Source organism: Rhinoraja longicauda, chromosome 32 (genome assembly GCF_053455715.1).
Source record: "Rhinoraja longicauda isolate Sanriku21f chromosome 32, sRhiLon1.1, whole genome shotgun sequence".
Taxonomy (NCBI): Eukaryota; Metazoa; Chordata; class Chondrichthyes; order Rajiformes; family Arhynchobatidae; genus Rhinoraja; species Rhinoraja longicauda.
In genome coordinates, this window is record NC_135984.1 from 11,249,574 (window position 1) to 11,275,452 (window position 25,879).

Sequence of the window (25,879 nt, forward strand, 5' to 3'; positions counted from 1 at the left end):
CCTTGAGTTGTTTATAATTAACAGAATAACCCTGGATGATGTCCCTTTGACAGAGAATATCTAAATTGTTTCCCATTGACAAAGACCTCACAAGTGTGTTTCTGAACCACATTTCTGGAGGTTTGTCAGCTGGGTATCAATGGATTGCTCTCTCACCTCCTAGTCATACTAAACTGTAATTTACACCCCCATCTGTGCACTGTGCCTGCAGTGTATATCATCCACAAAATGTACTGAAGTTACAACTCCTTCCTCTGGCATTCATGAAAATGATTGCAAGGTTAATGTAAGCAGCTCACAACCATCTTCTCAAAAGCAATGCAGAATGGATAACAAATGTTGACCTTGCCCATAATGCTCATGGCCCCCAAAATGAATTAAACACAGCAAGTTCCAGGTTAAAAAATGTGATCCCAAAACCATTCCTCCCCCCCTCCTCCAGCCTTCCACCACACCACCACTGCACCCCCCCCCCCCCCCCTCCCGTCATATAGTTCATGGTTCTCTGCCACATACAAAGTCAACACAAAGATAGTTCTCAAATACCTTCTCCCACTGGTGGACATAGCCCTCACTGTACCACAAATCCAGAGAAAACTGGGGAGCATCATCAGTGCCATTTATTAACTTCACAAACGCATCAGCTATGTAAAAAACGATTAGGAGAATTATCTCAAATGTGGTTGTCTTCAAAAATCCATTATCCTAAAAAGTCTGATTTACAATGACATGCAAGTTATGATCCTAACCAACAGGTTCATTGTCTAGCAATCCTAGTGTAAGATGGGGTCAAGCAAGGGTCAACCAACCTCTTTACAATTGTCTATACTGCACCACATCTTTTGGAAGTGAACTTAATGTAAAGGATGAGGAGGAAACTGTTTAACTTTGTGACCTCCGCTACAGATCCAAGATTACGGAAAGCTTAGTTGTGGAGTTACAATACACACACCAACTTCTCTATCATCTATACTGCCCCATGACTCAGCTCGTTACTTAGTCTGCAGGATGAACAGGAAACAGTTCAATCCTTGTCACCTCCTCCCCAGAACCAAAATCATGGAATCCTTGGTCGGGATTGCTCAAAATGGAGAAGGGTATGTAGATGCCACAAAGCATCTCAAGTCTCCACAGAAGACGTATTAAGAGGTCGAGTGTAAACTGAGGAAGAAGTGCAGGATCTCAAAAGACAATTGGTCAGGTACATGGATAAGAAAGGTTTAGAAGGTTCTGGACCAAACGTGGGCTTGTGGGACTAATGAAGATGGGACATCTTGGTTGCATGGGCAAGTTGGGCCAAAAGGCCTGTTTCCATGCTGTGTGACTCCATGACTATCATAACCCACCTCTGTTTATAACAGAGATTATCACAACCTATCTCTCACTCTCCACTATTGATAAATGGATTTCCTCTAAACAAACACATCTTTAATATAATACACAATTTACAGGTTTCTGGAAATAATCTCATCTCTTTTTTGTACAAATTCTGTGTAGTGGAGTATTTCAGAAATGTGAAAATACAATTGTGCAATGGCCAGTTGATGTACTTGACTGAGAACATTCATCAAGTGTCCTCCACATTACAACCAGGAAATACTATGGTGAAATTCTGTATTCAGTAATGGCTCCAAAAGCACATTGGATAAAAGACTTAAGTTGTCAGCGAGCGTTGGGCCTAAGAACTCCCCATTATCTCAATATCCAAATGGCTAGGTGAAGGAAGCTTTGATCACTGGTTCAAATGTACAATGGTACTTGATTGTCATGTGTACCTACGTGCAGTGAAATTATTTTCTTTGCATACAGTTCAGTGACAATCTTGCTAACCCGACACACACTAATTATAAAAAATTATGGTAGTAGACCACATTGAGTCCATACACAAGAATTGCTATGTTTTTGAAGAAATCTTGTATCCTTCAAGGCTGAATTGAAAAAAAAAATGCTTACTCTCCTGCACAGATAAAAAAATGCACCAATGACAATGCAACAGTCCTTCTGTGCAACACAAAGGGTGTGTGCTAGATCCTGCAAGGAGCTCAAATAAAATTTCCTTGGAAACAAAAATCCACTCTCAAACCATTCAGAGATCACAGGCAGTAAAGATTCCATAGTGCAACCCACCTTAAAAAAAACTTTAATTTATGTAATCCAAGTTGCCCAAAGCGTCTATTGGCCAAGAGGTACTTTTGAATTTGCACCTACTGATCTCTCATTGCAATAACATGATAATGCCTAGATAATTTATTCATCAATTACATTTTCTTTGGGGTAAATAGTGGCCAGGACACTGGAGACAGCATCCCCTATTCTTCCTCCAAAGGATGCCATTGGCTCTTGATGGCTCAATTAATAAATGGAGGCCTTAGTTTAATGTCTCATCTGAGAAACAGTACCCTAATACAATAAAACACGCTCCTTCATCACTGAAATGGAACATCAGCCCACGTTGGTGCTTACTATCTCCAGTGTCCTGACAACATTGATGATAATTAAATTATCTAGTCATTATTAGGTTATTGCAGAGATATCAATATGCGGAAATCTCATTGGCTGAGAGACATATCTGGGAGAGACATGAATGCCCAACTTCTGCCTCAGAAAAAAAGAGCCAGAGCTGGCACTCAGCCTCACACTGAGTATTTCTGCCAGAATTTGTGCTATCTCCTCTCATTTTGTAAACCCATTTTAACCTGACCATACATTCCAAATGGCTTCACACATGTAGAATTGTGAAAACTGGTGGCCAGACCTGGAAAGATGCAATGAGCCAAACACTTACCAAAGATCTCTCCATTTTTGGCATACTCAGTTACAAGATACAGCATATTTTTGGTCTCCATGACCTGTGAAGACAAGAAAGACAAGAAAGAGTAAGTCAACACAGTGTAGACGGGGCGTGGCTGTGTTCTGCAGCTGCGGCTCACCGGCAGTCTCTCTGTCTTTTTTTTGTTTTTTGTCTATTGTCATCGTTTAATGTACGTTTTGTTCTATTTTTAACTCTGTTTATGTGGGGGGTGGTGGGGGGGGTGGGGGAAACATTTTTTTTCTAATCTCCTCCTCAACGGAGATGCGACCTTTACGGTGTTGTGTCTCCGTTCGAGCTACGGCCTAACATCGTGGAGTCGGCGGCCTCCAGCTGGGATCGACCTTGAAGACTCCAGTCGCAGGGCCTGGACTTACCATCTCAGAGGCTTCGGCCGTGGGCCCTGCAGACCGCAACATCGGAGCTCGCAGGTCCCTGGCTGGCGACCGGCTTTCAGGAGCTCCAGCTGTAGCAGCTTCGACCGCCCCGGAGTGCGAGGTACGATCGACCCGCCCGCAGGCCCCTCATCGCCCTGCGTGGCCTGGCCGCGGCACTTTCCATCGCCCGGTGGGGGCTCAGGACCTTCATCGGCCTGCTCGGCTCAGCCCTCGGACTTTCCATCGCCCGGTGGGGGCTTCAAAAGTCGGGAGCCTCGATCGCCTCGTAGCGCCACGGGAGAAGAATGAGGAGGAGATAATGACTTTTCTTTGCCTTCCATCACAGTGAGGGTGTGCCTGGAGCAATCACTGTGATGGTTGTTTGTGTTAAAATTGCATCTGTGTGTCCTGTGCTTTTTGTTGTCTACTGCCGGACCCTGACGTGAGAGGACGCTGGCGCTGTTTGTTCGCCGCTTCTCCGTCAGAATAGTTTGTCTGTTTGTTCTTATGTTATGACTGTTTTTGTAAAGCGCTTTGAGCTTTTGGTAAAGCGCTATATAAAATAAATGCTTATTATTATTATTATTATAACACCTACCTCAACTAAGACCATCAAACTTTATATATTGAAAAAAAAAACCCCACAGGCTTGCGGTACAAATGAACCAGAAAAATGAGGTACACAGAGGGCCAGCAAAACCCACCTTACACCTAAAATAACAAAAAAAGATGGAATAACTCAGTGGGTCAGACTGGAGAAAGAGAATAGGTGATGTTTCAGATCGAGACACTTCTTTCCACCTTACACCTAAAACCCACACTTAAAATATTCCCTGCTGTTATCCTTTAAATAACCAAAAGTTTTTAGTTATGAGACATTAAACAACATTAAAAATGTCATAGTTACAATAAAAATCTGAGTATTATTTATCTGTTGTGTTCCCTGTGCAAATTGAATCCCAAACTACATGCAGAATTGCAAGTATTTCTTTTGTTCAAAAAATTCAGCTGCATTTTTACCACTCCCCAAATCTACTTGACAGCATCTTTGCAAGAGTAAAGAGAATTAATCACTAATACAGGGTGGGATGGAAGTGGAGATTGGTGGACAGAAAGGTGAAATTGTGAGAACAAAGAGCTGCAATCTCATGGAGACACAAGAGACTGCAGATGCTGGACTAACTGGAGCAGAAAAAAAAAGCTCTGGAGGAACTCAGCAGGTCAGGCTACATCTGTAGAGGCAAAGGAATGTTCAAAGTCTCTGGTACATCTTTCTACAATCTCGTGTTGCCAAAACAGCCCTAATCTGATGGAACGGCCAAGCAAGCGAAGGAACAGTATGGCCCTCTAACTGTGTGTCAGCAGGATCTTGAATCAGTGCAGGAAGAAACCACCTCCAACTAGCATTCCAATCACTGACATCCGTTTCATGGTTTTAATGCATTTTACAGTTGAAACAAAGATCTTTTAGGAAAAGAAGATGACAGGAGTTAAATTTGATTTCTTTACCTGGTAGAGTTTGATGATGTGTGGATGATCCAGCAGTTTCATTATTTGAACTTCTCTGTATATCTTCTCCAAGTTCACAGCATCCAGTTGAGACTTGTCAATGATTTTTATTGCCACCTGTTGCACCAGTTAGAAAGAAAGAAAATATGAAATATATAAATGAAATAAGTCCCGATCACTCTGCTTTCCTAGTTGTCAAACCATTGCTTTCACTTTATGACTTTAATGCTCTTCAAGAGCCCCAACACCACCTCCTCTTAATCTCACACTGCTCTTGCATACTCCACACTGGTGGAGTATTCTCCACACTGATCTTGCTATTCCCCATTTCCTTCTCCTTGGTGAATACAGAGACAAAGTACTAATTTTGTACCTAGCCTCCATCCTCTGACACCAAGCACAAATTCCATCCTTTATCTTTGATTAGAATGGGTGTCAAGGGTTATGGGGAGAAGGCAGGAAATGGGATTAGGAGACAGAGATCAGCCATGATTGAATGGTGGAGTACACTCGATGGGCTGAATGGCCTAATTCTACTCCTATAACTTGTGAACTTTGAGCAATCCCATCTTATCTCTGGTTACCCTCTTGTTTTTTAAATGAATGTGTAAAAGGTCTTGGGACTTTCTTTAATCCAACTCACCAAAGACATTTCATGGTTCCTTTTGGGCCTTCTAAAGGCTCACATAAGTTATTTCTTATTTGCTTTATATTCCTCTAAGGCTCTGTCTGATTTCATCTTTTTAAACTTACGGATACTTGCTTTTTTTTGACCAAATTTACAAACACGGATCATCCTTTTTAAAGATAATAGAACAATACAGCACATGAACAGGCCCTCTGGCCCACAATGTGTGTGCTGAATATGATGCCAGGATCATCTCTTATCTACCTGCACATAATCCACTTCCCTCTATTTCCTGCATTTACCTTGCCATCCTCTTCCTCCGCTTTACAGCCTGTCCTGAACTTTGGCCAACTGGCCTATAAATGCCACCAACATGTCAGATGTGGACTCACGCAATAACAACTGTACCCAATTTTCTCTCCATGTACCTGTCTCAATCACTTTCTCAGGCAACTCGTTCTATATACCCACCACCCTCAGTATGAAGAAATTGTTCCTTGGGACCCTTTTAAATTTTCCCCTCTCACCTTAAGCTCACACCTTCTAGTTTTTGTTTCACATTGCCAGGGAAAGAGACCGTGTCTATGAACCTCATGATTTTAGACTCCTCCATCATCATCCCACAGTCCCCTGAAGATTCTTCGGCCCACTCTCTAATATAGACTTTCACACAGGTTTAGGTTTATTAATGTCATATGTACCAAAGTACAGTGAAAAGCTGTTAATTAAATGCTATCCAATCAAACCAGTTAATACCACACATAAATACAATCAAGCCAATCTTACGTTCAATAGGTAGAGCGAATAGAAGTTACAATGTACAAGTATTGATCTCAGCAAAGAGTCCAATGTCTGCAAGGAGGAAGGTTGGAGAATCAGGACTGTACCCTAGCTTATGGTAGGACTGTTCAGAAGCCTGATAGCAAAGGCGAAGAAACTGTTCCTGCATGTGTGCGCTTTCAAGCATCCATATCTCCTGCCCGACAGGAGCAGGGAGTAGGAGGAATGACTAGGCTGGGAAAAGACTTATTGTGTTGGCTGCTTTTCTGAAGCAACATGTCAATGGTAGACGGAGTCACAACCCAAGAGTATGCTTTCCATGATGTATCTGTAGAGGTTTGTAAGAATCATTGGAGACATGCTGAAATTCCTCAGACTCCCAAGGAAATAGAGGCGTTGGTGTGCCTTCTTAGCTGTTACTTCAATATGGTAGGTTCATGACATATTGTTGGTAATATTTGCACCAAGGAACTTGAAGCGCTCAATGATTTCCACTTTAGCACCATTGATGGTGATTACAGCATTATATGAACCAGATATATCCAAGAACACTGTGGGAAGCTCGACATGAAACTGCAGGCTCCCTGGCTGAGATAGATGAATCATCATTGGACACGGGTGAAGTGTTGGAAGAACGGAGGGTGGTTAATGTTGTGACTCTTGGTAAGACGGGTTGCAAGGAAAAGCCAGGGAACTAAAGACCAGTGAGCCTAACATCTGTGGTAGGCAAGTTACTGGAGAGTCAGTGTCATACAGTGTGGAAAGAGGCCCTTCTACTCTAGTCCCAATAGTCTGCTTTTGGCTCATGTCCCTCTAATCCTATCCATGTACCTGTCCAAATGTTGTGAGGCATAGTTTATCTGAAATTACCCACAAATGCTTTTATCATCTCAATCAGATTATCATTAAATCTTCTGTGCTCAAGGAAATATCAGATCAGTTCATAAATTCATAAGTGACAGGAGTAGAATTAGGCTATTCGGCCCATCAAATCTACTCCACCATTCAATCATGGCAGATTTATCTTTCTCTCAACCCCATTGTCCTGCCTTCTCCCCATAACCCCCAATACACATACTAATCAAAAATCTATCTATCTCTGCCTTACAAATATCCATTGACGGCCTCCACAGCCTTCTGTGGCAATGAATTCCAGATTCACCACTCTCTGACGAAATATATTCCTCCTCATCTCCTTCTTAAAGGAACGTCCTTTAATTCTGAGGCTATGACCTCTGATCCCAGACTATCCCACTAGCGGAAACATCCTCTCCACATCCACTCTGTCCAAGCCTCAGTGATCTCTTCTGTGCAGTGATCTCTTCTGTGCAGTGATCTCTTTAGTGCAAAGGGCATGTTGATTGCAGAGGTTGAGACAGGGTACAAAATTCCCATGAGCTAGGTATTGAACTTTCATCGATATCACCTTGGAATGTTCTGCTACACAGATCTGTGTAGCAGAATATTCCAAGGTGCTATCGATGGAAGTTCAATACCTAGCCAGATCTGATATTAGAGCAGGTGATCCTAAGCTTGAAAGAAGACATATGTTTCAAGAAATGTTACGAAGGGGAGCAGAAAGATGCATGTGTTTAGGAGAACTCTTCCTGGTTTAATAGTCACTTCATGCGTCAGCACTGATTCTTCAAGAAGTTAAATACATCCTGTATAGAAGCTTCATTGTCAAAGGGAAAACAAAGACTTACATTTATTTAGAGCCTTTCATGAACCCATGATGTCCTAAAGCACTTTAAGATAATGAAGTACTTTTGAAATGCAGTAATTGTAATATAGGAACCAGACAGCCAATTTGCTAATAGCAAACTCTTCCAGCCAACAGTGTGATAATGATCACATAGGCTGTTGGTTATAGATAAATATTGGTCATGAGACACTAGGCACAAGTTCTTGTCCTCTGCTCTTCCTTAGGATAGCACCACATGCCCAGTGTAGAGAAGTAGACTTTCATTCTACAACTGATTCACTTCCATTCGTTCAATATTTACAGTGCTGGAGCTAATGAAACAGCTTCGCTGATTTGTCGATGTGGGAATTGATCCTGTAACCATTGCCTCTGATGCAAGAGTTTTTTTTGAAGATAGACACAAAATTTGAGCTAATTTAATTCAACATAGATCTTCCAATCATATACAATCTCCACCAGTGAACATACCCTTTTGGATATTTATGAAACCTTTTTTTGGAATCCTGTGTTGTAGAAAGTTTTAATGAACGCTGTTTTCGTGACTTTTCACTGGGAAAATCACAATAGCTCGGATTTTTGGTGATACCTCGTGCTTTGAATGCATGACCCGAGTAGCTGAACAATAGAAATGTTAGGGCAGTGACGACAGCTTTTCCAGAATTCATGTACTGGTATATGAGAATAACTGGTATACCACAATTTATTTAAGAATGAGGCAAGAATAAGGAACTTTGCAAAATGTTCATTTGAATGAATTGAGTAACTGCCTTTGAGTGGATTCTTGTGGTTTTGGTTAGAACTGGTGGTGGTAGATCAGGCTTTCAGCTGAGGCCTTGTGATTAACCCAAGCAGTAACTCATGCCTCTTTCCGTTCATTATTTCCCACAGTTGCTGAAGTTCACTGCCAGATGTACTGAGCTCGAGTTTTACTGATGTGAAGTGATTCCATTAAAAATGTATATTTATTCATTTACAGGAAGGTGGTATCTCAAGAAATTCAGAGTTAACCACGTTGGTGGTCTGGATTCGAGGAATGGTTAGGCAGGATAAGGTCAGGGACGGTCTCCTTCTCTGAACATAGAACAGTACAGCGCACAAACAGGCCCTCAAGCCTATGACGTTTGTATCAACCAGATGCCAATTAAAACTGTACATCTGCCTGCATGCAGTTTACATTCCACCACTCCCTTCATATTCATATGTCTGTCTAAATGCCTCTTAAACATTGCTATTGGATCTGCTTTCAGCATGCTATGTGGCAATGTGTTCTAGGAACACACCACTCTGTGTAAAAATAAAGCTTGTCTTGTAAATCTTTTAAACTTTCCCCTCCCACCTTAAAGCTATTTCCATTTGTATTTAACATTTTCATCCTGGGAAAGAGACTCTGATTATCTACCTTGTCTATTCACAAAATGCTGGAGTAACTCAGCAGATCAGGCAGCATCTCAGGAGAGAAGGAATGGGCGATGTTTCGGGTCCCTCTCATCAGTTTATATACTTCTATCAAGTCACTCCTCTGACGCTCTAGGTTTAGGTTTATTTCTGTCACGTGTATCGAGGTACAGTGAAAAGCTTTGCTTTGCTTGCCTTTCAGAAACCTGATAACAAAGGGGAAGAAGCTTTTCCAGAGTCTGGTGGTGCATGCTATCAAACTTTTGTGCCTTCTGCCGGACGGGAGGGAGAAGAAGGAATGACCAGGGTGGACCGGTCTTTTGATTTTGTTGGCTGCTTTTCCGAGGCAAATGTAGATTGAGTCAATGGTGGGGATTCTGGTATGTGTGACTGACATCCACTGCAATCCAATCCAACTTTGTCCAAATCTCCTTATAGTTAATATCCTCTATTCCAGGCTGCATTCTGGTAAACCTACACCCACCCTCTCGGAAGCCTCTACATCCTTCCTGAAATGGGGGGCATTAAATTATACACAAAATGTCAAATGTGGTCTAACCAAAGTTTTATACAGCAGGAACATGACTTCTCAACTTTTATAGTCCACACCTGATCTATGAATGTTAATATGCAGTGTGCATACCACACAAACTAGTTATGTAGCAACTTTGTACAGTCATAGAGATGGAAACAGGAAAAAGACTGTGCATTTACCCGATCTATTCCTCTCATGATTTTGTACACCTCAATAAGATTAGCCCTCATCTTCCTGTGCTCAAAGAATCAAGTCGTAGCCTGCTCAACCTCTCCCTGAAGCTCAGGCCGCCGAGTCCTGGCAACAACCTCATAAATCTTCTCTGCAACCTTTCCCCAGATAAACAACATCTTTCCTATAACAGGGTGATCAAAACTGAACATAATACTCGGCCTCACCAATGTCTTGCACAACTGTAACAAGACCTCCCAACAGCTATACTCAATACTATGACTGATGAAGGCCAATGTGCCGTAAATGAACCATGTGAGTTCATATTCAGCTAAAGCCTTATACATTAAGGTCAATGCCTTTAACGTCTGCAGTTAGATGCTGCAAATGTTCTACCAATCGGTGGTAGTCAGTCCCATCTTCTTCGCTGTTATGTGCTGAGGCAGCAGGGCGGAGGCCGCGGACGGCAACAGGATTAACAAGCTCTTCAGGAAGGTTGGCTCTGTCCTGGAGGCAGAGTTGGATTCATGGGAGGTGGTCTTGAAAGGGAGGTGGTCTTGAAAGGGAGGATGCTCCTCAAACGGCGGAGCATCTTGGACAATACAGCTCACCCCTCCATGACACACTGGTCAACCTGAGGAGTACCTTCAGCAACACACTGGTTTCATCAAGATGCAGTACAGAACGCCACAGGAGATCCCTTTTCCCAGTGGGTATCAAACTGTACAACTCCTCCCCCTTCTGTCGTGGGGTAGACTGATTTCTGTCCCCCCCCCCACCACCAATCTTTGCACATCCCCAATTCTTTCCACTCATCATTTTAATTTCATGTATCTTGATTTTTATGACTGTTGGCAGATCAGTCCCCTCCTGGGATAAATAAAGTTCTATCGTATCGTATCGTATTATGCTTCATACAAACCACCCCCCATCCATAACTTTCCATTCTTTCTCCCTCGTGTGTTTATCCAACTTAGCTTAACTGCATCAACTCCAGAGCGTTGCAACAAATAAAATAAAGTAATTTGCATTGCATTGCTTCTTTGCTGGTGACTCTTTTGTTAAACCTGTAGTCAGGTACATCATTCAAGTTATTCATCAGAAATATTTCAAGGTGTTACTTCAATACCGTGCACAGGGAGTTTTCCATTATGAACTAAATAGGATTAGATTAAGTAAAGCCTTTAGCAGGGCCCTGGGGTGTGTTGTTAAACAGAGACTTTGTGGCACAAGGAACTGGGCAGAGTCCACAACTCTCCTCAGTTTTTAATGGTCTTGAGCAGAGCAATTGTCAAACCTGGATGCTTTCTATACTGCATGTAGAAATTAGTATGAGTCATTGGGGACATGCCAAATTTCCTTAGTCATCTGAGGAAGTAGATGTATTGATGTGCTTTCTTGGCTCTATTGTCAATGTGGTTACAACACATCAAATTGTTGTTGACATTTACATCTAGGAACTTGAAGCTCTCAACCATCTCCACTTCAACGCCATTCATACAGACTGGAGTGCATATGCTACCCACTTCCTGAAATCAATGACCAGCTACTTCATTTTGTTGACATTGAGGGAGAGGTTGCTGTCTTGGCACCACGTTACTAAGCTGTCTATTGCCTTCCTGTACTCCGTCTTGTGATTGTTCAAGATCCAGCCCATTGTTGTAGTGTTATCTGCAAATTTGTAAATGGAATTGGAGCAGAATTTGGCCGCACAGATGTGAGTATAAAGGAAATATTATAAGGGGCTAAGGGCGCAACCATAGAAGCAATGCTGGCATCTAGTAGAGGAATCCTGTCAGTTCCATTCTCCAGTCTTGCAAATACCTTTTTTCTCAAACACCCTTAAAATGATTATGTTAGCTGCTTTTGGCATCTTGTTGGAATAGAACCTAGAGCGATTTTTCAATTAAATTGTATTGCAAAAAGAATGCATCATGAGTGTAATGTCTCCAGGGTGAAGGAAGACATGCTGAATGCCACTCATTAGCACCAACGACCATTTTATAACACATTTAAAGAATGCATCCAGTGTTGTTTTAAATTGCACACCATTTAAAAAAAAACATATTTTTTTACTTCTCAGCACATGTTCAATGCACCATGCCTACCCATTGATCAATACATCAGTCAGGGAATTGAGTGTAGAAGTTGGGATGTTATGATACAGATGTACAAGATCTTAATGAGATTGCACTTGGGAGTATGTGTTCAGTTCTGGTCACCTTGAAATAGGAAAGATGCCATTAAACTGGAAAGAGTGCAGAGAAGAATTATGAGAATATTGCTAGGACTTGAGGGCCTGAACTGTAAGGAGATGTTGGCCAGGTTGAGACTGTATTTATAGTCATACAGCACGAAAATAACAGCCCAACATCTCCCATGCCGGCCAAGAAGCCCTATCTACACTAGTCCCATCGACCAGCCTTTGGCCCATATCGTTCTCTACCTTTCCTATCAAACGTCTTTTAAATGCTGTGATACCACCTGGCTCATCTACCTCCTCTGGCAGCTCGTTCCTTATACCCACCACTCTCTGTGTGAAAAAGTTGCCCCTCAGGTTCCTATTAGATCTTTCCCCTCTGCCCAATGTCCTATGGTTCTTGATTCCCATGCTCTGGGTAAAAGACTGCATTTACCCAATCAATTTCCATCAAGATGTTATACAGCTCGTAGGCTCATGCGCAGCAAGGAGCAAAGTCCAGCATGCTCAGCCTCTGCCTTCAGCTCAAGCACGAGTCCTGGCAACATCCCCAAAACTCTTTTCTGCACTCTTTCCAGCTTAATAACATCCTTCCTACAGCAAGGTGACAACAACTGAATGCAGCCAAATGCAGCTTCACCAACGTCTTGTACAACTGTAACATAACAACGTTACCCATTCCTTCTCTCCAGAGATGCTGCCTGTCCCGCTGAGTTACTCCAGCTTTTTGTGTCTAACCCCAATTAATATCCTCAATACCCTGAGTGATACAGGCCAATTAATTGAATGCCTTCATGATAACCCTATCTACCTGTGATAGAGGCGTGGATAGAGTGGATGGGGAGGATGTTTCCAGGGAGCAAGGAAGGACTGTTGGATTGAATTGAACTTATTTCTATGCGAAAGGCCTGACAGATAGAGCGGATGAGCTCAGGGCATTCTCTCTACACTCTACATTCTCTCACCCCAGCAGCCTCCGCATCCAAAACATTATCCCCCGACAAAACCACAGAACATAACAATTCCTGGAAAAGCTAAGGATTGACGGAGGATGACGTTAAACGACGAGGGAAAGCACGAAGATAAGAGAATAGGGGATTGATAAGAGAGCAGGGGACTTTTATCAAGTAACACCACAAAGACAAGTTCATATATGGTCATGTTAAAGTTGAGTAATGATGACTTTGCAGAACTCGTAAGGCTCTTTCTGTGTTGTATAAAAATGCTGCTAAAATGCTGTATCTTTGAGTGGAAGCATGGGGAATGCTGAGTATGTTTACATACTATTTGCACTAATCCCCCCACTCCCATCTGACGATACATTAAAGCTTGGCTTGGTTTACCTTTAACCGTTTGTGTTGTTGACTGTTTTAAGTAGCGAACTTTAACACTTGTGCTAGGTCTGCCTAGACCTATGCGATCTCCCGGTTGCCAGTCATTTCAACTCCCTTTCCTATTCCCATATTCCTTGGCCTCCTCTATTGCCAGAGTTAGGCCATACGCAAATTGGAGGAACAGCACTGCATATTTTGCTTGGGTAGCTTACAACCCAGCATCATGAACACTGAATTCTCTAATTTTAGGTCACTTCATCTCATACTCCCTTTCCCACCCCCTCGCTCCTTGCCCCATTTCTCCTCCCTAGTTGTTTTACCAGTTCCACAATTCTCCTCATTGTTTCTTTTCAGATCACACCTTCCCTAGCCAACAATGGACCTACCAGGTACCACTCTGCCTGATGTCATTTGTGGCTGGCCCTGATAGGTCCTGTTTTTTTCTCACCTTCTGCTCTTCACCTTCCCCTCCCATCCCCTACTTTCAGTCTGAAGAGGAGTCCCGACTCGAAACGTCACCCATTCTTTATCTCCAGAGATGTTGTCTGACCTACTGAGTTACTCCAGCATTTTGTGTCCTCTAAACCTTTCCTAGCCATGTACCTGTCCATCTATCTTTTAAATACTGTTATAGTGCCTGTCTCAATTACCTCCCCTGGCAGTTCATTCCATATACCCACCACCCTCTTAGTTATCGACATGTTTTTATGGACCTGTGAAGCCGCAGGAAGAAAGAAATATCACTCTTCTGTTGTCAGTACAGATGACAATTAAGCAATCTTGACTTAACTCGACTTTTAACACAATGGACAGTAATATTCAGTGCACTAAATCAACATGAGTCATGCTCAACAATCTATGGGACGTTAATAATCAGTGCAAATGTAGCCCCATTCAATAATACAGGAGACAGAAAATATCAGCGCACATGGATTTTGGAAAATATACTCAAGAAAACACAAAGCTATTTCATGGTTTTTGAGTGTTTCTAGTGTGAGAGAGAGAGAGAAAGAGTTTTATTGTCATATGACCCAGATAGAACAATGAAATTCTTACTTGCAACAGCACAACAGAATATGTAAACATAGTACACTGTAAACAATATAATAAACAAGAAAAAAATAATTCAGTGTGTGCAAATATTCATTGAATAATATTTAATAATAAAATGTTCTGTAATAACAGCATTACTACTGCATTCACAGTGCATCAATAAGAAATTTCAGAGTATGCAGTTTGTTACACTCTACACTTAGCTTTGTGGTCAGAGTATATTTATTTTAGCTTAACACAGAGTCAAGTAGCATTTGTGGAGGGAATGGACAGGCGTTGTTTCAGACTTTAGACAAAAGAAGACTCCCGACCAGAAATGCCGCCTGTCCATTCCCTTCACGGATGCTGCCTGACCGGTTGAGTTCCTCCAGCACTTTGTGTTTTTCCTCAAGATTCCAGCTTCTACGGTTCCTTACTACTTTTAGCTTCTTGCCTATGGATGGTTACATTGTTCACAAAAACAAGATAAAAAAAGTATTTCATTTGCATTGATTGTGTCAGGTATCCTTATGTAGCATTAAAATGACCAACTTTTAAGTGCTGTCAATGATAAAGCTGCCAGTTAGTTAGTAACGCAAGATCCCACAAAGGGATGAGTCATTAGATAATGTGGAATGGAATGCATGGAATACATTATTGTCACATGTGACAAGGCACAATGAAATTCTTTGCTTGCATACCCAAGGTATGTAAATAGCAGCCACCTACTGCGCTGACAAAGTTACAGAGTACGCCGGCTCCTCCTTTGTTCTCTGCCCCCTCCCCCGCTCTGGGTCCCCCTTTTGTTTTCCCACTCCCCCCTCCCTCACGGCAGTCCCCCCATGCCGGGTTCTCCGTTGTCCATTGTTGTTCCACCTCCCTCACGGCAGTCCCCCAATGCCGGGTCCTCCATTGTTCTCCCCCCCCCACGGCGGTTCCCCCCACGCTCTCATTGACCGCTGATCGCTGGTCGACCAGCAAGGCTTCACTGCTGCCGCCGCGAGGTCTCTCCAACACCGTAGCCTGCTGGGCGGCCTGTGGGGACGAGTTGGGCCATCCGTGTGGGTTCCGGTCCACGGTGCGGTTGTTCAGAGGATGTCGGGTCGCGTGGCTCCCTGGGATACTCCCGCCGTGCGCGCAGCTCTCCTGAATACTCCTGCCGCGCGCGCGGCTCTCCATTTGCATGGGTTCAGGGAGAAATGTTTGCCAACATAATGAGAACCTTTAGTGTTGCCTACATCTAGATTGTGGGCTTGAATCTAATTCTAGAGAGATTTGAACGCCCCCCATGTGTCATTGGAAGTAGAAGACCCCACGATACTATTTTGAACATCTTGTTTCCATCTTAAATTTCTCCATGAGATTGTGCTATCCTGCCTCAGTGTTCCATCTAGCAATGTGTTTCTGCACACCACTCCTTTCTCACTACATCTAAACATGTCCCTTCATGTTCAATAGAACATGAAGTTATACTTAGTTATACTCCCTGGTTATACTTAGTCATTTATTTTCCTGCTTTCTTTGGCCATGTGTTCTTACCCAAACATGACTGCACTATTCATTTTAGAAAATTAATTTCCTCCCTCTCTTTGGCCTAGATGGGATTTGATAACAGAAAGGTTAATTGGCCTCTGTAAATTGCCTCTAGTCTATTTGGAGCATATGCGAAAGTGGGAGAACATAGGACTAGTGTGAACGGGTTATCGATGGTGGGCATGGACTCGGTGGGCCAAAAGGCCTGTCTCCATGCTGTATCAGTAAAGGAAACTAAACTTTCTCCCCTCTACTTATGGATAGGAAAGGTTTAGAGGGATATGGGCCAAAAGCGGGCAGGTGGGGCTAGCGTAGATGGGGCATCTTGGTCGGCATGGCCAATTTGGACCAAAGCGACTGTTTTCTACTACAATCTGTCTGAAGAAGGGTCTTGACCTGAAACCTCACCTATCCATGCCTTCAGAGTTGCTGCCTGACCTGCTGAGTTACTCCAACACTTTGTGTCTCTTTTGTAAACCGGCACCTGCGGTTACATGCGTCTCCAATTTAGTTTTCTACCATTGAGTTCAAAATGTTTTTGGAGAACAATGCACTTTTGGGTGTGGTGCAGAAGTGACAAATGTTATTTTGATAGTAGTTGATTGTTTTTAAAATAGAAAACCATATTGGTTAATGATCATCTCGAGTCCCCTTTTACGCAGAGGATACTCATTTAGATAAAGTGACGGTGATGCAAATAGAAGGTAATGATTATGCAACACAAGTCCAGGAATCAGCCTACTGAGTAACATACAAATGGGAATGGTCTTTACCAAGTCAATCATTAGTTCAGCTGTTCATAACAGACACTAAATTATTGGGTGAATTTAATATATTACCAAGTAAGTGTTTGTGACAGTAGCCACGGAAATACATCAGTATTCTACTCCGTAACTTGGAGAGCATTATGCCATAAAATGCATATTGTGTTTCTAATAGTCAGGTCAATTCCCGCAGTTAATTACCAACTCAGAGTCATGCTGATCATTTTGTGTGACTCCATCCTCAACACAGAGGCTTATTGATATACCCTCCAGGGAGGTGGTGAGTGGACAAAGTTTGGCAAGTGAGAGGTAGGGGAGGGTTTTACTGGCACATGGGTGGAGGTGAAAAGCAGACAAAAGGTTGTCAGATAAGAGGAGGAGTGAAATGTAAAGCTGGAGGGAGGGATGTGGGTGGAAGTGGACAGGGGGGGGAGAAAGAAGGGGGATTAAAGTGAAATGGGCGGTTCAGGGATGGGAGATGAGTGTACAAAGGAAAAAGGATCAAGCTGACAGGGTTGGTGGGAAAGTCGGGGGGGGACGGGGAAGGGATAGGATTGTGAGCTGCCATTCCATCAAATGAGGTCAATCATTCATTTAATTAAGCCCTGACGTGAAGTTCTGAATTCACAGAGCCTATGTACAAGCTCATTTGGAAACTAATCTCACAACTCTTGGGCAACTGCGCAATCACTCACTGAGGACATAAAGCAAGATCTCTCAAGTCGGTTCTTGGTCGGTATACTGAAGTAAACCCTAGCTAACCATGACAATTCTGTCCATTAGGTCAAAGAGCAGTGAGCAGTCAGAGGGTGGTGAAGGTGTGGAATTCTCTGCCTCAGAAGGCAGTGGAGGCCAGTTCGTTGGATGCTTTCAAGAGAGAGCTGGATAGAGCTCTTAAGGATAGCGGAGTGAGGGGGTATGGGGAGAAGGCAGGAACGGGGTACTGATTGAGAGTGATCAGCCATGATCGCATTGAATGGCGGTGCTGGCTCGAAGGGCTGAATGGCCTACTCCTGCACCTATTGTCTATTGTCTATTGTCTAATTGCTAGTACAAGCAGTTTGCGATGCAATGATGCAAGTGGCAAGGCATAGCCATAAAGGCTCCGAAGACTGAATTGCAAATCAACATTTATTGAGGGTACAAAATTGGAAGACAACCAGCAACCACTAAACTGATTTCCAAATAAACTACAGAGAGATCTGGGAAAATTGACCAGGGGGTTAAAACAACTGAGGTAAATTGAAAGGAAAATAGTACTGAATTAATAAACTTCATGGTAAAAATCATGGGGTTTCTAATTTCTTTACCACACCTACAGGACAAACATGAAGAATTATATCATGAAAATTCCTTTATTTTTGCCTCTCCTTGGCCTCCGGGCAGGGCACGAGGTTGGAACAGGTGTAAGGCTAGGTTGCAGGGTGGGGGTAGTTTGCAGTCCTGTCCTTGGGGCAGTTCACAGCCAGCTGGCACACTCCCACTTTACGAAGCTCTGGGTCATGTACATTTACCAGTGTAACAACTGGTCGAAGAATTCAGAAATGGTGCCTTCCTTAAATCTCACCTCCTCTGTCACATTAAGCCCAGTGCACTTCTGAACCTTCTTAAAAAGCTATCGAACTACACAGCTTGTAAACAGGACCTTCAGCCCAACTTCAGATTACATCTAGTCCCACTTGCCTGCACCAGATATATATCCCTCCAAACTATGTGCCTGTTCAAATGTCTTTTAAATGAATGTTAATGTTCCTATCTGTACCACTTCCTCTGACAGCTTGTTATATATATCTACCTCCTCTGTGTAAAATAATTGCCCTTCAACTCCTCCTTACATTTCTCCCCTCTCACTTTCAACTAGTTTTAGACTCCCCTACCCTGGGGAAAAGACTGTGGCTATTCACCTTGTTTATACCCCTCATGATTTTATAAACTTCTATAAGGTCTCCCTCCAGCCTCCATCACTCCTGCGAAGAAAGGCCCAGACTATCAGGCTTCTCCTTATGGCTCAAATCTTTCTGATAACATCCTCATAGATCATTTTTGCACCCTTTCCAATTTAATATTCTCCTTCAGCAGGGCAACCAGGACTACACAAAACTACAAATGGGCCCCCTTACTAACATTTTGCACAACCGTACCCTGACTCCTGCATTCACTCCTGAGCAATGAAGGCAAGCATGCCCACCTCTGTCATCACTCTCATGGATGTATGTACATTCACCTCATGGTCTCTCTGTTCTACAACACTCCACAGGGCCCAACCACTTTCCGTGCAGGTCCTGCCCTGGTTTTACTTACCTAAATTCAACGTCTCATATTTAACAAAGAGGGACGGGGCTTTTAAAAATATTTAAATTGTAAACATCTTCAAGCTTGACATCATATTGCACTTAGTACCAAAAGCATTCTTGCCTAAATTTAATTAGTCATATAACATGAAAACAGGTCCTTCGGCCCAACTCGTCCATGCCGACCAAGATGCCCCCATCTAAGCAAGTCCTACATGGCCGCATTTGGTCCATATTCCTTTAAACCTTTTCAATCAATGTATCTGCACAAGTATATTTTAAATGTTATAATTGCATCTGCCTCAACCAACTACTTCCTCTGGCAGCTCATTCCACCACCATCTGAGGGAAAAACCTGCCCCTCAGATTCCTATTAAATCTTTCATCTCTCACCTTAAACCTATGTCCTCTGTTTCTTCATTCCCTTACCCTGGGTAAAAGACTCTGAATTCACCCTATCTATTCCCATCATGATTTTATACACCCCAATAAGATCACCCCTTAGCATCCTGCACTCCAAGGAATAAAGTCCTAGCCTGACCAACCTCTCCTTATATATAGCTCAGGCCCTCGAGTCCTGGCATCATCCTCGTAAATCTTCTTTGCACTCTTTCCAGTTTAATGACATTGAAATATAAATTTTCTGTTTTCTAATTCAAACACACAAGGTGCTTTTATCCTTACAGTCTAAATATCATGAAGGTACTCAACATACTGGCTCTATCCGCACATTAAAATATAAAACACAATTTAGTTTTGTTAATAGAAAATAACGTTCTATTCCAACTTTGGGTGCAGTAATCAAACCTAGCATATTATTTATTTTGGTTCGAGTCTGTACCAAGGCATTATTATAAAAGCCAATTAGTTCTATTCTGTGGCACCATATATACACCAGCGTCAAAATTTGATTAAGAAACACAATACTATCTTCAGAAATCAAGATTTGGGCACACATGGTGACCTTCAACTATATAAAAAAACAAGACTATTTTGTTGAACACATGCCAACTATGCAACTTTATTCCAATATTTTATGAGCCTTTCCTAATCTTTACTGAAGATAACAGACGGAGGTTCTGAAGGAGGGAGAGGAAGTGGAGACCTCAAAAAGATCCTTCAGTAAGATAAGTGCATAGACCATAAAAGAGAATTAACTGTGTGAATTATAGATAATACTCAGGCATGTGAGTGAGGTAAAAACAAAGAGGAAGAGCCGAGGCGTCCAGCAGGGGTCAAAAAATTGGAAACGCGGACAATTCACATGCCTGAATACTGAAACTAGCTTCCCTCTCTGCCCCAGGCAGTTTGGAAATACTATGTTACATTTATGTTCTTGCAAAAAAGACATTTCTCACATCGGCTGCCTGTACCATTGGTGCAATATACTCTGTGAGTCTTCAGTGAAGACAGCCAAATGCAGCCAATCAGGGTATCTGCAACAATCTAGACCAATCAAAGCCGTGGAATTGAAGAATCATTGAGGTGTACAGCACAGAAATGGGCCCTTAGGCACAACAGAAATCCCATTTGACTACTTCTATGTCTTGACGAGTCAAGTGCCTGTCCAAGTTCCTCTTAATTTAGTGGTTGTATATGCTACCACCAGCTCATCTAGCAGCAAGATCCAGATGTCAATTACTCACATTTGGTAGAGAATGGGGTACTGAGGGATAGTCAACTATATGTGGGGCAAATCATATCTTACAAACTTGAATGGGTATTTTGAGGAGGTGACAAAGATGATTGATTAAGGTAGGGTAGGGGATGTTCAGTACATGGAATTTAGTACGGCAATTGATAAACTCTCTCATGATAGGCTGATCCAGAAGGTTAAGACACATGAGATCTCTGGTGACAGAGTCGTAGACTCACACAGCACAGAAATGGGCCCTTTGGCCCAACTTGTCCATGCTGGCCAAGATACCCTATCTACATTACTCCCACTTGCCTGCGTTTGGCCCATATCCCACTCAACCTTTTCTGTCCATGTACCTGCCTGAATCCCCTTTAAATGTTGTTATAGTACCTGCCTCAACTACCTCCTCTGGCAGCTCGTTCCATACACTCACCAACCTCTGTGTGAAAATGTTGCCCCTTGGGTTCCTATTAAATCTTTCCCCTCACCTTAAACCTATGTCCCCTGGTTCTTGATACCCTTACCCTTGGTAAAAGACAGTGCATTTACCCTATCTATTCCTTTCATGATCTTATACACCTCTATAAGTTCACTCCTCATCCTTCTGTGCTCCAAGGAAAAAAAGTCATTGCCTGCCCATCCTCTCCCTATAGCTCAGGCCCTCAAGTCCTGACAACACCGTGTTGGGCGCAGTGGTAGAGTTGCTGCCTTACAGCGAATGCAGCGCCGGAGACTCAGGTTTGATCCTGACAACGGGCAAACTCTGTACAGAGTTTGTACGTTCTTCCCGTGACCTGCGTGGGTTTTCGCCAAGGTCTTCGGTTTCCTCCCACACTCCAAAGACGTACAGGTATGTAGGTTAATTGACTGGGTAAATGTTTTTTTAAAATTGTCCCTAGTGTGTGTAGGATAGTGTTAATGTGCGGGGATCGCTGGGCGGCGCGGACTCGGTGGGCCGAAGGGCCTGTTTCCGCGCTGTATCTCTAAATCTAAAAAAATCTAAATCTAAATCTTCTTTGCACTGTTGGGCATTTTGATTCAGAATTGGTTTACTCAGGGAAGACAGAGCGTTGTGTGGAAGGGTGGCATTCTGGATGGAGTTCCATGACCAGTGGAGTTCCGCAAGGATCTATGCTGGGACCTCTGTGGTTGTCTTATGGTTTGGTTATTAACTTTGCAGATGACACAAAAATTGGTGGAATAGCGGACAATAAGCTGTCAAAGGATTCAGCAGGATATAGATCAGCAACAGATATTTGAAGAGAATTGGCTGATAGAGTTTAATCTGGTAAGGTATTTCATTTTGGGAGGTCAGATACAAGGAGAAAGTAAACAGTTAATTGCAGGTGCCTGAACAGCATTGAGATTCTGGAGTTCAAGTCCGACCCAGCAACGCCGTCAGGTCAACGGGCCTTTATGGCCAGCTGCACCCAAAGCAATTTGGACTTTGAAAATGGCACCAAAACCTGGTGATTCGTACATTGTTTCAGTGGATTATTTCTATACACTTTGTACTTAATCTAACATAGTGCTTATTTAAAGTAATACTTTACTGAACTGTATGCAAAAAAATGACAATGCACCTCGATACATCTGACAATAAAGAACCATTGAACATTAGCTCCTTGAAAGTAGCAGCACAAGTAGCTACAGTGATAAAGAGGTGCTATGATATATATATGCTTGCCTTTATCGGTCATGGCATTGAGTATAAGATTCAAAAAGTCATGTTACAGCTGTATAAAACTTTGGTTAGACTGCATTTTAATTACTGTGTGCACTTTTGGTTGCCCCATTACAGGAAGGATATACACCGATCAGCCAAAACATGATGACCTGATGAGCCAAAACATTATGACCACCTGCCTAATATGTTGTTGGTCCTCCGTGTGCAGCCCCATACGCAGCAGGGTGCGATGCACTGTGTATTGTGACACATTCTTCCCGTGACTACCATTAAAATTTTCTGTAACTTGTGCCACAGTAGACCTTCTGTCGGTTCGGACCAGACGGGATAGCCTTCGTTGCCCTCGCGCATCGATGAGCCTTGGACGCCCAACACCCTGTCGCCGGTTTGTAGTTTGTCCTTCCTCGGACCACTGTCAGGTACTCACCACTGCTGACCGGGAGCACCCCACAAGCCTTGCCGTTTCAGAGATGCTCTGACCCAGTCCTCTGGCCATAACAATTTGGACCTTGTCAAAGTCACTCAGGTCTTTACTCCTCCCCATTTCTCCTGCATTCAACACATCAACTTCAAGAACTGACTGTTCACTTGCTGCCTAATATATCCCACCCCTTGACAGGTGCCATTGTAACAAGATAATCAATGTTATTCACTTCGCCTGTCAGTGGTCATAATGTTTTGGCTGATCGTTGTAGACTGTGAAGAGGGTACAAATGAGGTTTAAAAATGTGCTGCATAGATTAGAGTATATTAACAATAATGAAAAGTTGGAAAAACTTGGATTGTTTTTGCTTGATCGTGAAAGGCTGAGAGGAGAGCTGATGGAAGTTCATAAAGTTATGAGAAACATCGATAGGGTCACAGACAGAACCATTTTCTCAGGGTGAAATGCCAAATGCTAGAGAACATACAGGTAAGACCATACAATCTGTAGCATGGAAACACACCCTTCAGACCACTTGTCCATGTTAACTGTGTGCCTATCTAAACGAGTTCCATTTGTCTGTGGTTGGCCCATATTCCACTAATCCTCTCTATTCTTGTACCTGCCCAAATGTATTTTTAATGTTATTCTACCTACACCAACCACTACTTCTGGTAGCTCATCCCAGATGCTTAACATGCTCTGTGTGTAAAAGGTTGCAGCACAAGTTCCTATTAAATCTTTCAATAATTCCAGCCAAATGTATCTGCAAATTCCTGGTCCTAGAACTCACCACTACCCTCTGCAACTGTATCCTTGAATTCCAGACCCCAAAACCACTGGCAGATAGAGGACAAAACATCCTCCAAGATAATTCACAAAACCTGTGCAGTTTTCATCCCAGCTCTACACTGTCTGTACACTTATGACTGTGGCCAAATTCTGCTCTAATTCCATGCACAAGTTTGCTGATGACACCACCGTTGTAGGCCAAATCTTGAATAATGACAAAACGGAGTATAGGAAAGAGATAGAGAGCTTTGTTTTCAGAGCTGACAAACTCTCCCTCAATGCTAGCAAAATGAAGAAGCTGGTCTTGACTTCAAGGAGGTCTGTATGAATGGTGTTGTAGTGAATACGGTCGAAGTTCAAGTTCCTAGGTGTAAATATTAACAACAATTCCTGGTCCCACATCATTGATGCCATGGTCAAGAAAGAACTCCTCCACTTCCTCAGAAGTTAAAAAAAACTGGGCATGTAGGCACCCACTCTTACCTCTTTCTACAGAAGCACCTTGGAACACATCCTATCAGGGTTCATCGCAACTTGGTAGGCAACTGTAAGCCCAAGATCGTAAGAAATTGCAGAGTTGTGAACACAGCCCAGTACATCACATAACTCCCAATCCCCAGCTAAAAGATGAGTGGGGGAATGTTTAATGGAGATGTGCGGGACGTTTTATTTACACAGAGAATTGCAGTTTCCTGGAAAGGCTGTCGAAGGTAGAGGAGGGTACGACAGTGGCATTTAAGAGACTTTTGGATAGGCACATGTATATGCAGTGAATGGACGGATATTGATTATGTGCAGGCAGATATGGGTTGGTCTTGGCATCATGTTTGGCACAAACATAGTGGTGCAAAGAGCCCGTTTTTGTGTGCACTGTTTCATGTTCTACATTCTCCTACTGTGTTCACTGGACTCCATCTACACTTCAGGCTGCCTTGGGAAAGCAGCCAAAAATAACCAAGAACCACTCCCATCCTGGTCATTCTCTCTTCTCTCCCATCAGTCAGAATATACAAAAGGTTAAAAGCACGCACCACCAGATTCGAGAACACCTTCTTCCTCACTGTTATTAGACTCTTGAATGGACGTCTCGTATGCTAAGGATGTATTCCTGATCTTCACTCTGTCTCATTGCGGCCCTTGCACATGTTTTAACTGCACTTTCTCTGGAGTTGTAATACTATATTCTGCACTGTTTCTTTTTCTTTTCAGCGTTACCTTGATGTATTGGTTGGTGTATGGTATGATCTGCCCGGATAGATGCCAAACAATGTTTTTCACTGTATCTCAATACACGTGACAATAATTAACCAATACCAAGACATATTGTTCAAAGGCTTTAGTCCTTAGTGCAAATTATATCCTCAGATTTCAAAACAGGATAGAGTTACCATAGTGTTACTTTCACCATGCATTGCAACAGAATCAACAATATTGTTCAATAAAGCAATGCAGCCAGTATTAGTTTATATCAGCACGAGGTGCTGCATTTAGATGTTCCAGCAGTCAAATGAACACAGCAGACAATTGAGCTATAGTCCAGATCTGATTCCTAGTTTGTACCAATGTAGCTGATCTTGGACATGACACTAAATGGATGGCCTAAATTATGAAGCAAACTTGATGCTGGCATTACTGATCTTTTAAGAATCACTAGAATTAGGTGTGGTGCCAGAGAACTGGAAAATTTCAAATGTTACTCCACTGTTCAAAAAGGGAGTGAGGCAAAAGAGGGGAACCTCACTGGTTGGTATGATTTTAGAGCCCATTATTAAGAATTAAGTTTCTGAGTACTTAGAAGCACATGATAAAATAGGCCAAAGTCAGCATCGTTTGGTGAAGGGAAGATCTTGCCTGACAAATTTGTTGGAACTCTTTGACGAAGTAAATGGCAGGATAGTCAAAGGAGAGTCAGTGAATGTTACCAAAGATAGACACAAATTGCTGGAAAAAACTCAGCAGGTCAGGTAGCATCTCTGGAGAAAAAGGATGGGTAATGTTTCAGGTCGGGACCCTTGTTTACTTGAATTTTCAGCAGACCTTTCATAAGGTGCCACAGAAAAGACTGGTAAACAGGATGAAAGCCCATGGTATTATAAGGAAGGTACTGGAGAGAAGATTGGCAGAAAGCAAAGAGTGGGAATAAAGGGGGGAGTTTCTGGTTGGCTGCCAGAGACTAATGGTGCTACACACAGGTAGGTGTTGAGTCCGCTACTTTTCACATTGTATATTAATGATTTGGAATTGATGGCTTTGTGCCCAAATTTGTGGCTGATA

General features: G+C 42.7%; 1 protein-coding gene across 1 annotated transcript in view; it reads right to left on the minus strand.

Moving 5' to 3' along the window:
* sik2a (salt-inducible kinase 2a) overlaps nt 1-25,879 on the minus strand; it is a 103,262-nt gene that overhangs the window by 68,509 nt on the left and 8,874 nt on the right. Inside the window, exons 2-3 of the mRNA XM_078426985.1 lie at nt 4,696-4,812; nt 2,786-2,849 (exon numbers count right to left, since the gene is read on the minus strand). Coding sequence (XP_078283111.1) covers nt 2,786-2,849; nt 4,696-4,812 — 181 coding nt within the window. The remainder of the gene's footprint in view (nt 1-2,785; nt 2,850-4,695; nt 4,813-25,879) is intronic.